The sequence below is a fragment of the Palaemon carinicauda genome, chromosome 11 (genome assembly GCF_036898095.1).
Source record: "Palaemon carinicauda isolate YSFRI2023 chromosome 11, ASM3689809v2, whole genome shotgun sequence".
NCBI classification, from domain to species: domain Eukaryota; kingdom Metazoa; phylum Arthropoda; class Malacostraca; order Decapoda; family Palaemonidae; genus Palaemon; species Palaemon carinicauda.
The window spans coordinates 32,505,291-32,518,333 of NC_090735.1; the positions used below are offsets into that span (position 1 = coordinate 32,505,291).

Here is a 13,043-nt window from a genome sequence, read left to right on the forward strand (position 1 = left end):
GTCGATCAGTGGCATGTACATTTATATATTTTAAATCAAAAGGGACATCTTCTTTATCGACATCTAAATAATAATGAGAAAATAGATATTGTTGGTGTATCCAGAACGGGAAACTACATTTTAAAAGATCTATTGGGGCATTTATTCCTTCTTGGTAACTTTTGAAATTATTCATTTTTTAATATATAAAATTTTATGTTAATAAATTATGAAAACCCTTCTCTGTTTATTAGTCAACTTCTTCAATGGTTGGGTGGAATTGATTATTATGTAAATTTGATTCATTTCCCCCAAGTATATGTTCATAATCCTTTTTTATTTCTTTTAATTTATTTTCATAATCTTTTTGTTTGGCAGAGGGGGTTTCATCAATCCACTTGAGAGTACTTTCTAATTTTGATTTAAATATATCTATATTACTACTGTTATTATTTATGATATTATTTTGTATTTCTAAGCAATATGATTCTAATTTACATTTAGCTTCTATATCGTTTCTTAATTCCCGGTCTTGAGCGGCATACATTTCAGCTTCTTTGATCATTCGATCTACATCTTCTTTGTTTAGTCTTCCCGAGTCATTAGTTATAGTAATTTTTTCTGATTTGCCGGAAGATTCTTCGGTTGCTGAAACATTTAATATCCCATTGGCATCAATATCAAATGTAACCTTAATTTTAGGTATACCCTTGGGTGCCTGGGGTATATTATTTAATTGAAACTCCCCCAAATAATTATTATCTTTAGTTTTAGTTCTTTCTCCTTCATATATTTTAATATTAACACATTCTTGGTTATCACTATACGTAGTGAAGTTTTCAAATTTGCTAGTAGGAATTGTCGCGTTTCTTTTAATCAAGGTAGTCATAATATTACCGGCAGTTTCAATACCCAATGAAAGGGGAGTCACGTCCAGTAATAATAAATCTTTGATCTTATCAGATTTATCTCCACTGAGAATGGCAGCTTGAATGGCAGCACCATAGGCTACAGCCTCGTCTGGATTAATCGACTTATTCAAATTCTTTTCATTAAAAAAAGTTTGAAGGAGGTTTTGTATTTTTGGAATACGCGTAGAACCTCCAACCAAAACAATTTCATCGATGTCACTCTTATCGAGCTTAGCATCGATTAACGCCCTTTCAACTGGCACTAGGGTGTTTTTGAATAAACTCCCACACAAATTTTCAAATTTAGCGCGAGTAATGGTAGTATGAAAATCAATTCCCTCATATAACGAATCAATTTCGATTGTCGCTTGTGTAGATGAAGATAAAGTTCGTTTAGCAGTTTCACAGGCAGAACGAAGACGCCTTAATGATCTTTTATTGTTGCTTAAATCTTTTTTATATTTTTTGCTGAATTCTCGCGTAAAATAATCTAATAAAATACTATCAAAATCTTCTCCCCCAAGATGAGTATCTCCTGCTGTTGATTTAACTTCAAAAATGCCATCATTACTAATATTCAATATAGATACATCAAAAGTCCCCCCACCCAAATCAAATATTAAAACGTTTTGTTCTTTTGTATCATTATTTAATCCATAAGCGATGGCGGCGGCTGTGGGTTCATTAATTATTCGAATAACATCAAGTCCAGCGATGGTCCCAGCATCTTTGGTAGCCTGTCGCTGAGAATCGTTAAAATAAGCCGGAACTGTAATAACAGCTTTATTTATATTTCGTCCTAAATAATTTTCTGCAATTTTTTTCATTTTTGATAATATCATAGAAGATACTTCTTCTGGGGTTAACACCTTTTTCTCTTTTTTATATTCGACTTGTATTTTTGGTTTATTCTCTTCGTCAATAATTTCATAGGGTAAGATTTTAATTACTCGTTGAACGCAATCATCTATATAATTTCTGCCCATTAACCTTTTTACATCAAAAATGGTATTTTTTGGATTCAAGGCACATTGATTTTTTGCCGATTCCCCAATAAGTCTTTCGGTGTCATTGAATGCAACATAAGAAGGAGTGGTTCTATTTCCTTGGTCATTAGCAATAATTTCAACTTTTTCATTTTGAAAAACAGCAACACACGAATAAGTAGTTCCCAGGTCAATACCAATAACCGGAGAATTATTATCCTCCATTACTAAAATATTTAGCTATCAACTATATGTTACTTGGTCGTAAATTAGAAGTCTAATGATGTATTGCAGTTCATATTCTGGGGTTTATATACATATACAGATGCACAGTACAGCTACTATTACATATAACTGAATAACAGTAACAATAAAATAATTATTTAAAAGTTATTAAAATTTAACAAAATTCAAAAAAGTTAAGATAATATTTTACGTGGTTATGTTTTTTGTGTAACACTCTTAAATTATTTTTTGTAATACTATTAATAAATACATTAGTCACCGCAAAAAATCTTTTATTTGTCATAGAAAACGATTATTATTTGTTTTAAATATATATTCATGGGCATTATCAATCTATTTTTTTTATTAACCTGCTCATAATTTTTCAAATTCCCGACAATTATTTTTTAATTGAAAAAATGCGTAAATTTCAATAAAATTTCAACAAAATCAATTAATAAAACTATGGAAAACCAATAAAAAATGTTCATAATATTACCAATGAAGTTCATAACATGCTTTTTTTTGTTAATAATATTACCATTTCGGTTAACTTTTTTTTTGTGGTTAACATTTGTATTATCTTTTTTCATAAAATTACATTTTAGTTAATAATATTACCGTTTGGGTTCACAATATTGAATTCTAGTTAATAATATGACATAGAAAACTATTGAAAAATAAGAAAAAATATTTAAAAAATCAAAATATGTGTATTTTATGATATAAATGTAGTTTTATTTGGTAAAATGGACATTGAACGTGGGGAAAAAATGAAAAATAACACCTAATAGGACAAATAAATTAGGTTTTTGTTGAAAAAATAGAAAATATAAATGTTTTTGTTTCATCAAATACTACTTTTTAATTACAAAAATGAGGGATTATATGAATAAATTAAAAAAATATTTAGATAAACAAGTATTTTTTATATAAAAACTTAGTTTTTATAAGATTAACCCACAAAAAATATTAAAATTGAAGAAAAATAACCCATAAACGAAAAAAAAACATTCTTTAGTACAAAAAAATAATATTTTTTACAGAAAATTCACAAAAGACACACAAAAAAACTAAAATATATGTATTTTTTAATATAAATATAGTTTTATTAGATAAAATGGACATTGAACATGGAAAAAAATGAAAAATAACTTCTAATAGGACAAATAAATTAGGTTTTTGTTGAAAAAATAGAAAATATAAATGTTTTTGTTTCATCAAATACTACTTTTTAATTACAAAAATGGGATAAAATGGACACTGAACACGGGGAAAAAATAAAAAATAACACCGCATACGACCAAAATATAGTTTTTAGTAACATTTAATGTGACAAAAAAAAGTTTTCATAAGAATAACCCACAAAAATATAAAAAATTGAAGAAAAATAGTCTAAAAAACAAAAAAAAAAACATTCTTTAGTACAAAAAAAATAATATTTTTACAGAAAATTCACAAAAGACACAAAAAAAAAATTAAAATATATGTATTTTTTAATATAAATATAGTTTTATTAGATAAAATGGACATTGAACGTGGGGAAAAAATAAAAAAATAACACCTAATAGGACAAATAAATTAGGTTTTTGTTGAAAAAATAGAAAATATGAATATTTTTGTTTCATCAAATAGTACTTTTTAATTACAGAAATGAGGGATTATATGAATAAATTTAAAAAATATTTAGATAAACAAGTATTTTTTATATAAAAACTTAGTTTTTATAAGAATAACCCACAAAAAATATTAAAATTGAAGAAAAATAACCCAAAAAATGAAAAAAAAACATTCTTCAGTACAAAAAAAATTAATATTTTTTTACAGAAAAACCACAAAAGACACACAAAAAAAACTAAAATATATAATTTTTTAATATAAATATAGTTTTATTAGATAAAATGGACATTGAACGTGGGGAAAAAATAAAAAAATAACACCTAATAGGACAAATAAATTAGGTTTTTGTTGAAAAAATAGAAAATATGAATATTTTTGTTTCCTCAAATAGTACTTTTTAATTACAGAAATGAGGGATTATATGAATAAATTTAAAAAATATTTAGATAAACAAGTATTTTTTATATAAAAACTTAGTTTTTATAAGAATAACCCACAAAAAATATTAAAATTGAAGAAAAATAACCCAAAAAATGAAAAAAAAACATTCTTCAGTACAAAAAATTAATATTTTTTTACAGAAAAACCACAAAAGACACACAAAAAAAAACTAAAATATATAATTTTTTAATATAAATATAGTTTTATTAGATAAAATGGACATTGAACGTGGGGAAAAAATAAAAAAATAACACCTAATAGGACAAAAAAAATGGGCTTTTGTTGAAAAAATAAAAAGTATAAATGTGTTTGTCTCATCAAATAGTACTTTTTAATTACAAAAATGGGATAAAACGGACACTGAACACGGGGAAAAAATAAAAAATAACACCGTATACGACCAAAATATAGTTTTTAGTAACATTTAATGTGACAAAAAAAAAGTTTTCATAAGAATAACCCACAAAAATATAACAGAAAATTCACAAAAGACACACAAAAAAAATTAAAATATATGTATTTTTTAATATAAATATAGTTTTATTAGATAAAATGGACATTGAACGTGGGGAAAAAATAAAAAAATAACACCTAATAGGACAAATAAATTAGGTTTATGTTGAAAAAATAGAAAATATAAATATTTTTGTTTCATCAAATAGTACTTTTAATTACAGAAATGAGGGATTATATGAATAACTTTAAAAATATTTAGATAAACAAGTATTTTTTATAAAAAAAAACTAGTTTTCATAAGAATAACCCACAAAAAAATTTAATATTGGATTAACTAGCACCCTGTAAAATGATTTTCTTATAAAAATAGCAAACATGTTATAATGAACAGTGAAATTTATTAAATTAATGATATAAAGTCTATTTTTTTTCTGAAAAATCATTTATTTGTTGAATATTGGGTAAAGTAACAATACTTTCTCTGTCAACTTTGTTTGTATATTCGGTTGTATAATATTTAAAACTTTTATTCGTGTTTTTAGAATATTGATAATATATAGTGAAAGTAAGAATTGATGAAAGTAATATGACATTTAATACAATTAAACATATATTGTGGTTTTGTGTAAAAAAACATTTAGTATTAATTACATCTTTGTTATATACAACATCGTGTTCTGTTGTAGATTTTTTGAATGAATTATCTTCATATGAAAATACTGAACACGTTGTGGATTTATTATAGAAAAACAATTCAATGTTTTTAGATATAACCGAACACCAATTATTATTGCAGTTACCATTTAATGTCTTATTCTTTAAATTTGGGTTCGTGTGTAGAATAAGTAAATCATTAAAAGAATTTGTAAAATTACCCGTCTGATTTTCTTTGATGATAACATTATTGGGTCCACATAAAAAACATATATCGTTAGTTATATTACAATTTTCTATGTCCACCAAATCTATAATAGTTGAAAGAATGAAAGTAGTCGATATTGATTTGGCCAAATAAAACAAATTATTTTCGTTTTTTTGTAAAGCGAACATAGTATTATACGGCGGAGGATTTTGTAATGGCAATGGAAATAATAATGGCATCAAAAGTGGGTAATAACTATATAATTCATACTCTACAAAATATTATCCTTTTTTTAAAGCATTTACCCATATAGGAAAAGGCATGGCGTTTGTAGGAAGTTTCAATTTATAAGGTAGGTGGTCGGGGTAGGATAATGGATTGGGCTCTGAACGAGTAATTATTTTCTTGATGGCATTTAAAGTATTGTTCATTTTATAGATTAAATTCAAATCTATATCCAATATATATGCGCTTTTCATAAATCTTTCCCACCCATTATATAAATCTGGTAAACTATAAACCGACGAGGAAAAATAAGTATAACAAGTAAAATTATTGTAATTTAAACGAAAAGGTTTGTGTTGATGAACAACCTCAAAAAATGTTTCAAAATTGTGAATTATTGGTAATATATAATTAGTTAGTTTTTCATCATTACATTTTTTTTAACAAATAAAATATCCGTGTATATTTTATTAAAGTTGATTTTATAATATATAAACCGCCTTTCATTTTCATTGATATAATCTCCAAAATATACACGAAGCGGGGATATATTATGTTGTGCTCTACTTGAATTTAAAAAAAAATAAAAGTAACAATAATAATAATATAGAAAGTTTTCTATACATTGGTCCGTTAGATTGGAAATAATTAGATATTAGAAAATGATATATCATATATACATAAAGTTTTTTAATCATATATTTATTAATAAATATATTTTAATTTATTTTAAAGTAATTTTAACTAAATTAATAATGATAACGAATATTTTTGTATAAAAATATTTATTTAAAATAAACCAAAAAAATATAAATAAACCAACAGACGAGTGGGTTACATAATTACTAAAATGGATAGCCTACATAAATGTTTATTTTGCATAAAGTCTTTCAATAAAATAATGTTAGCAATATTTCTCGTTTTGTTATTTGCTATTTTGATTTATGTAGGACTCAAATATATTACCCCAAACACAAATAAACCAACAGACGGGTTGCTTACAAATTCCGTGGTGTAATTTATGTCTGTCAAGGATTGGTTTATATATATTTTATCTAAATAATATATTACTTTGATTATAAGGTGTTAATATTTCTGGGGATAAATTAAATTTGTTTTGATTTATAGATAAAATGGGTTTATCTTTTTTTATTTCAATATCAATATTTCCTTCTTTGTTAATGATTAATTTTTCATTTTCATCGTGATATTCCTTATATTCATTTTCGTTATCATTGTCAATTGGCATGTATTTATTTTCATGTATATTAAAATGATCTTTTTCTTTAAAAATACTAGTACTATTATTATCATTATCATTATTTTCATTGTTGGCTCCTAAACGGATTCTTTTATATTGAAATATTTCAAAGCTACCTTTTCTCTTCTTATTGTTGCTATTGTTTTCGTTGATAAATACTTCATCATCACCCAATTCATCGTCATCATCATCATCTTCATCATCCGAGTCTTCTTTTTTTCCTTCATCTTCCTTATTATTAATAGTGGTAGTATTATCCTCAGAAAAATGAGTTTCCCGTGATGTATAATTATCCTTTATGATAAAGTTAGCATTATCACTATCATCGTCGACAAATACTTCGTCGTTGTCAGAGTCTTCTTTTTTTCCTTCGTCATCTTCGTCTTCCTTATTATTGATGGTGGTAGTATTATCCTCAGAAAAATGGGTTTCCCGTGATGTATAATTATCCTTTATGATAAAGTTAGCATTATCACTATCATCGTCGACAAATACTTCGTCGTTGTCAGAGTCTTGTTTTTTTCCTTCGTCATCTTCGTCTTCCTTATTATTGATAGTGGTAGTATTATCCTCAGAAAAATGGGTTTCCCGTGATGTATAATTATCCTTTATGATAAAGTTAACATTATCATGATCAAAATCTTTGGTGATGGGGATATTATCATCGGAAAAACTGTTTTTTTGTGGTGCGTGATCACTAAACTCTTTTACGTTTTCTTTCTTCTCTGTATCATTATTAAAGTCATTATACGTAGCTTCTTCTCCCCGCTTATATGAAATAAAAGTTTTGCTATTTTCTATTATATAACTAGCATTATTGTCGCTGTTATTTTTTTCGTTGTCTCTGCAACAAATTTCTTTATCAAAATATTTTTCCGTTTTTTGGTCATCACTGGAATTTTCATTGATAAATATTTTATCGTCCATCTTATCATCATGAAGTTCCTCCTTTTCTTGAACAATTCCTTCTTCTTCTTCTTCTTCTTTTTCTTCTTTTTTTTCTTTGGTATAGTTATCATTACTATTTTGCATGACCGAGTTCAATAAAAAAAATTTGTTAATTTAAGGTTATAATTTTCCTTACTAATTTTCGTTTTATTATTCTTAATTTCAAATTGATCATCATTATCATTAATGACATTATTATATCCCATTTTGTTATTATTGTTGTTAATTTTTTCTAGATTTTTTGTTATTTCCCTTGTAATAATATTAGCATTCTTAGAATTTTCCGAAAGATAATTAACATTATTATCAACTTTCATTTGGGGGTGTCCTGTAAAGGTAACATTATTATCCGAGTATTTTTCGCTTAAAAAATCAAGTATCGTAGAATCCTGGTGGTTATCTTTATTAGATATAGCCATTTGCTTAAATAACATATCGGTAATAAAATGAAAACCTATATTAAACAACGAACAAAATACCATATTAATAATCAAATCTTTATTATCTATGGGTGTTAATTCGTCTGTTAAAGTGTTTGTAGATTTCTTATTATTTAATAATTCAGCAAGTTTAGTTAATTTATCCAAATTTTGGTCCCTCAAAACTGATACTTTATACAACATAGCTTTCATATTGCGGTTTATATGTCCAATTGCTTGAATCATCTGTGGGTATTTTGAGTTTGATATTGGAACATTCTGAACCTTATCAAAAACTTCCCGTAAAGTCTGAAGAACAAATGTTGTTATATTAAAATCATCATCGGCAATATATTTTTTCAGTAAAAGTATTTTCTTTGTGTTGTTGAAAATATCAACATTTGATAAAGAATCTATGTTATTGTAATCAAAAATGCGTTCTGTTATATTTTTCAAAGCAGAATTCTCTTTAGATTCATCGTTTAAAATTTTTTTCAATAATTCTTGAAATATGATACGAGTTAGTTTTGCTTCAGATTCAACACCACCTTCTAAACTATTATTGAATAGATTATATTTTTCCATAGTTTATTTTTTAATTTGCTTAGAAAATATGTTATATCTCAATACTTTCCTTTGTCACCGACAATAATAAATAAGAAAAAAATGAACGATAATATATATACTTGTATTTAAACAGTTTAAAAGTTTTTGCTAATTTATGTTTAAGGTGTGACAAAAAATTATTATAAGTTGTTAATTAAATTTTTATATAATAATAATAATAATAATAATAATAATAATAATAATAATAATAATAATAATAATAATAATAATAATAATAAAATTTAAAGAGGAAACCCACAATAACCAGGTAATCAGTATTTTAGTTATCTAACATAAACTTTAATATACATACATATATATATATATATATATATATATATATATATATATATATATATGTACTTTATATGTGCTATTGTTTTGAAAATAACCAAAATGTCATTAAAATGGCCGTAAACAATTCGAATTATCAGTAGAATATTTTGATATGTAATCATGGATACTGGGTCCTGTACAATCTTTCCGTCGAATATGTCCCAGATAATCAAAATCAGATTCTTCGCCAAACATATTAATTACATCATCAGACGGTTTATTTTTTAGGGGCATATTAGTCACCATTTCCCCTCTAGTATGCATTGTAAAATTATCATCATCATCATCATCCTCATCATAATTTTGACCGTGTGTTATCATTCCCTTGGTCCTCTTTTTAGAACACATACCAGGTGCTTCTAAATATAGAGCATTTTTGTTTTTGGTGAATCGGTTGTACAAATTTTGAATATAAACTACAGAGTTTTTTGTTAACGTAACAAAACCTAGGTTTTTTACGTAAACGATGTTTGGAATAGAATTGTCTATTATTGGTCTTTCCCCATTTTTTACTGAAAAATCTAAAGTATATTGTTTTTTATTATTTTTTGCATTTAATATTAATTGTGGATAAAATTTCCTAGCAACATCAAAGGCAAATTCATGATCCTTAAACTCAACCTTTTCATTGAAATCATCATTAAATTCACAGAAGTAATTAACAAATATATCAGCTGAATTTTTCAATTTATTGTGTATATCATTAAACATATCAGAATGTTTATTTATAAATTCGATATATTTTTCTTTTTCTTTTTCAAAAATTTTACTTTTGTGGTACTTATTACTACTAACTTGTTCATCTACAATTTTCATATTATTATATATATTACCAATAGTACTTGGTGTTAATTTAGCCCTAGGAACATTTCCATTGTGTGTCAAATTTGTATTTGAAGCAGTAGAAATTAATTTATCATTTATATGTGATTCATCCATAAGCTTTATGAGAAAATTATATGCAGAACAATCACTGGGTTGATTCAAAGAATTAGAAACCATAATTGCATTTCCATGCTTGTTTACAAACAAAATATTCGATGGAGCTAAAAGGCACTGCCCATTAAAGGGAGGAATTTCTATTAAATTTTCTTGGTGTACTTCATTAAGAAAAGCTAAACTTACAATATCATGTAATGTGTGGCACAATAACCTGTTATTAGAAAGAAAGTGGGGCTTTTTGTCTAAATATTTTAAGGTGTTGTTGCTTTTATCCTCATTAATAGTCATTATACTCCTTTCGTGGTTTTTATCTGACTGTCCTTGAATATTCATCATGGTTCGAATGAACGAAATAAGTACGGGATTTAAATCGAATACTCTCATACAAATATCTCTAGGATCTTGAGGATTATCTCCCGGTAAAACATATTTCAGGGGTTCTCCGTTCTGGAAAATATTATCAATATCAAAATTATCATCACTATCAACCGATTTTATATATAAATTATAAGGATTGTTATTATCATCATCATCATTATCATCATCACTACTACTGCTACTATAAGAATTGGTTTTAAATGGTCCAAGATTTATTTTCCTTTTATGTTTGCGTTTAGAACTACTACTACTACTACTACTACTACTACTACTACTACTGGTATTATCAACATCACTTTCGGCATCAGATTTGTTGTTATATTCATCTAAAAACTTTTTTAATTCAGGTATTATTCCAATGTTGTTATTCTCTATTTTACTCTTTTTATTTTGGTGGGTATTTTTTCTTTTATTTAAATCTCTTATATTAACATTTTTATCTCTTACATAATATCCACATCCTAATGTATTATTTCTGGCTAAAAACCTTGAAAGAACTTTTCCATTTGATATTTGTTCTTCGCTAGAATTTATCATACAGACTTTAACTCCATTACAAATTCTATTATGATTCATTGCTAATATTTGCATTAAGATTTTACTATTTGGAAATATTAAAACCCCGGGAGGAAATGCAATGGTTTCAGAAAAACCAGTATTCTCTGGTGGATACAGCTTAGAGTTTATTCGAAAAATGGATCGACCATGGATAAATGGACCCATATTAAACTTTTCATATCCATGCCTCGTTGGATTCATATTACAGGATGTATGTTGAAGTGGTTTTTCAATATTTTCATATAGCAAACCAAGTTTTAGATAAGTACAAGGCGCACAAAAGCTTTCAAATACCCTTTCATGGCGCTCATTTATTTTTCTATTTAAATGATCTGTATATATTTGTTTAATTTGACTTGTTATATCAAATTCTATACCATTATCAAAGATTTCATATAGTAAATGACTAAATATACACTCTTCGCTAAGCGAATCTATCGTTTTTTCCAAGTCTTGTGTTAAACTTTTTAATTCGGGAGTAGATAAATTCTCTATTAATGTATTCAAAACTTCTTCGTTCATTTTTTCTTTTTGTGGATTTTTTCCATCACCAAAATTTGTTGGTAGATTATTAGGATTTAGAAAAGGTTGTTGTTGTTGTTGTTGTTGTTGTTGTTGTTGTTGGTGGTAATAATTATTAGTATTACCTTGTGCTTGTGCTTGCGGAATTACAGTAGCAGCAGAAGGAATAGATGATTGTGGTATCAGAACCGGATTGTTATCGACGGTGGTGGTGGTGGTGGTGTTGTTGTTGTTATTAAATGGTGATATCTGATGTTGTGGTGGTTGTTGAAGTTGAGTATATTGATATGGACTTTGATTATTTATTCCATAATTATCTTTACTATTATATGTTGTTGTATTCATATTTTTTAGATATAATAAAATAACACATTTGCTGCTTATATTTCAACTTGAGAAATGAAACTATATAATACCTTTTGATAATCTTTATCATACTCGTTTCCATTTGAATGAATTATATTTAAAAAATATCGGTATAATTGCCTAAAATTATTTTGAATTTGAATTGCGCGTGTAATTTTATGTTGTAAATGTTTTCTATATTTAGATAATCTACTTTCATAATCAATAATAGATTCAATTATTAATTTTATCGCTCGAAGATGAGGATAAAAATTTTCTATTACAATTAAGGTATTTGGGGGATATTTAGATCGATTAAAAGCTTTGAAAAATTGCATATTTTTTATAGGGAGTATAGGAGTTTTATAGTAAGGAGAATAATTTATACTATATGATATATGTTTGACCGGCTTCATTATTGTCTCATAAAATTTCTTATAGTATATTAAGAAATTTTGGTAGTATATAAGTATACTATATAATTTTATTCTTGTTTGGTTAAATGGGGCCTGAATCATATAATCGATATTATTGTTATTATTATTATTATTATTATTATTATTATTATTATTATTGTTATTATCATTATTATTATTATTATTATTATTATTATTATTATTATTATTATTATTATTATTATTATTATTATTGTTATTATCATTATTATTATTATTATTATTATTATTATTATTATTATTATTATTATTATTATTATTATTATTATTATTATTTTGGGCCATCATGACGTTTTTTAATTTTAGGTTGGAATTTTTTTTCATATATATATTAAGTGATAAAAATGGCCATAAATATAAACAAAACTTAACTTTACAAGTCAAAATAGGAGAGCTGTTTCTTTGGATAGTCTTGTTATTACTGCATTTTCTCATATATATATGTATATATTGTATTTATATCCTTTATAGTTTGTTGTTCTGTTGTATTTTGTGTTGTTACAATTTATAATGAACAACCAAAATAATCTAAAAATTTTTTTATTTTTTTTTACAATTTTTGGTATTT

The 13,043-nt window shown here is 25.4% G+C and overlaps 1 protein-coding gene across 1 annotated transcript; it reads right to left on the minus strand.

Moving 5' to 3' along the window:
* Positions 1-229: 229 nt before the first annotated feature.
* LOC137649227 (heat shock cognate 71 kDa protein-like) lies at positions 230-2,169 on the minus strand. The gene has a single exon (XM_068382212.1). It carries the CDS (start codon positions 2,099-2,101, stop codon positions 230-232), a length of 1,872 nt encoding a protein of 623 aa, XP_068238313.1. The 5' UTR covers positions 2,102-2,169.
* Between the last annotated feature and the right edge of the window lie 10,874 nt (positions 2,170-13,043).

Coding starts and splice junctions, on each gene's coding strand:
- LOC137649227 (XM_068382212.1), bottom strand. CDS start 2,101: ATGGAGGATAATAATTCTCCGGTTATTGGTATTGACCTGGGAACTACT.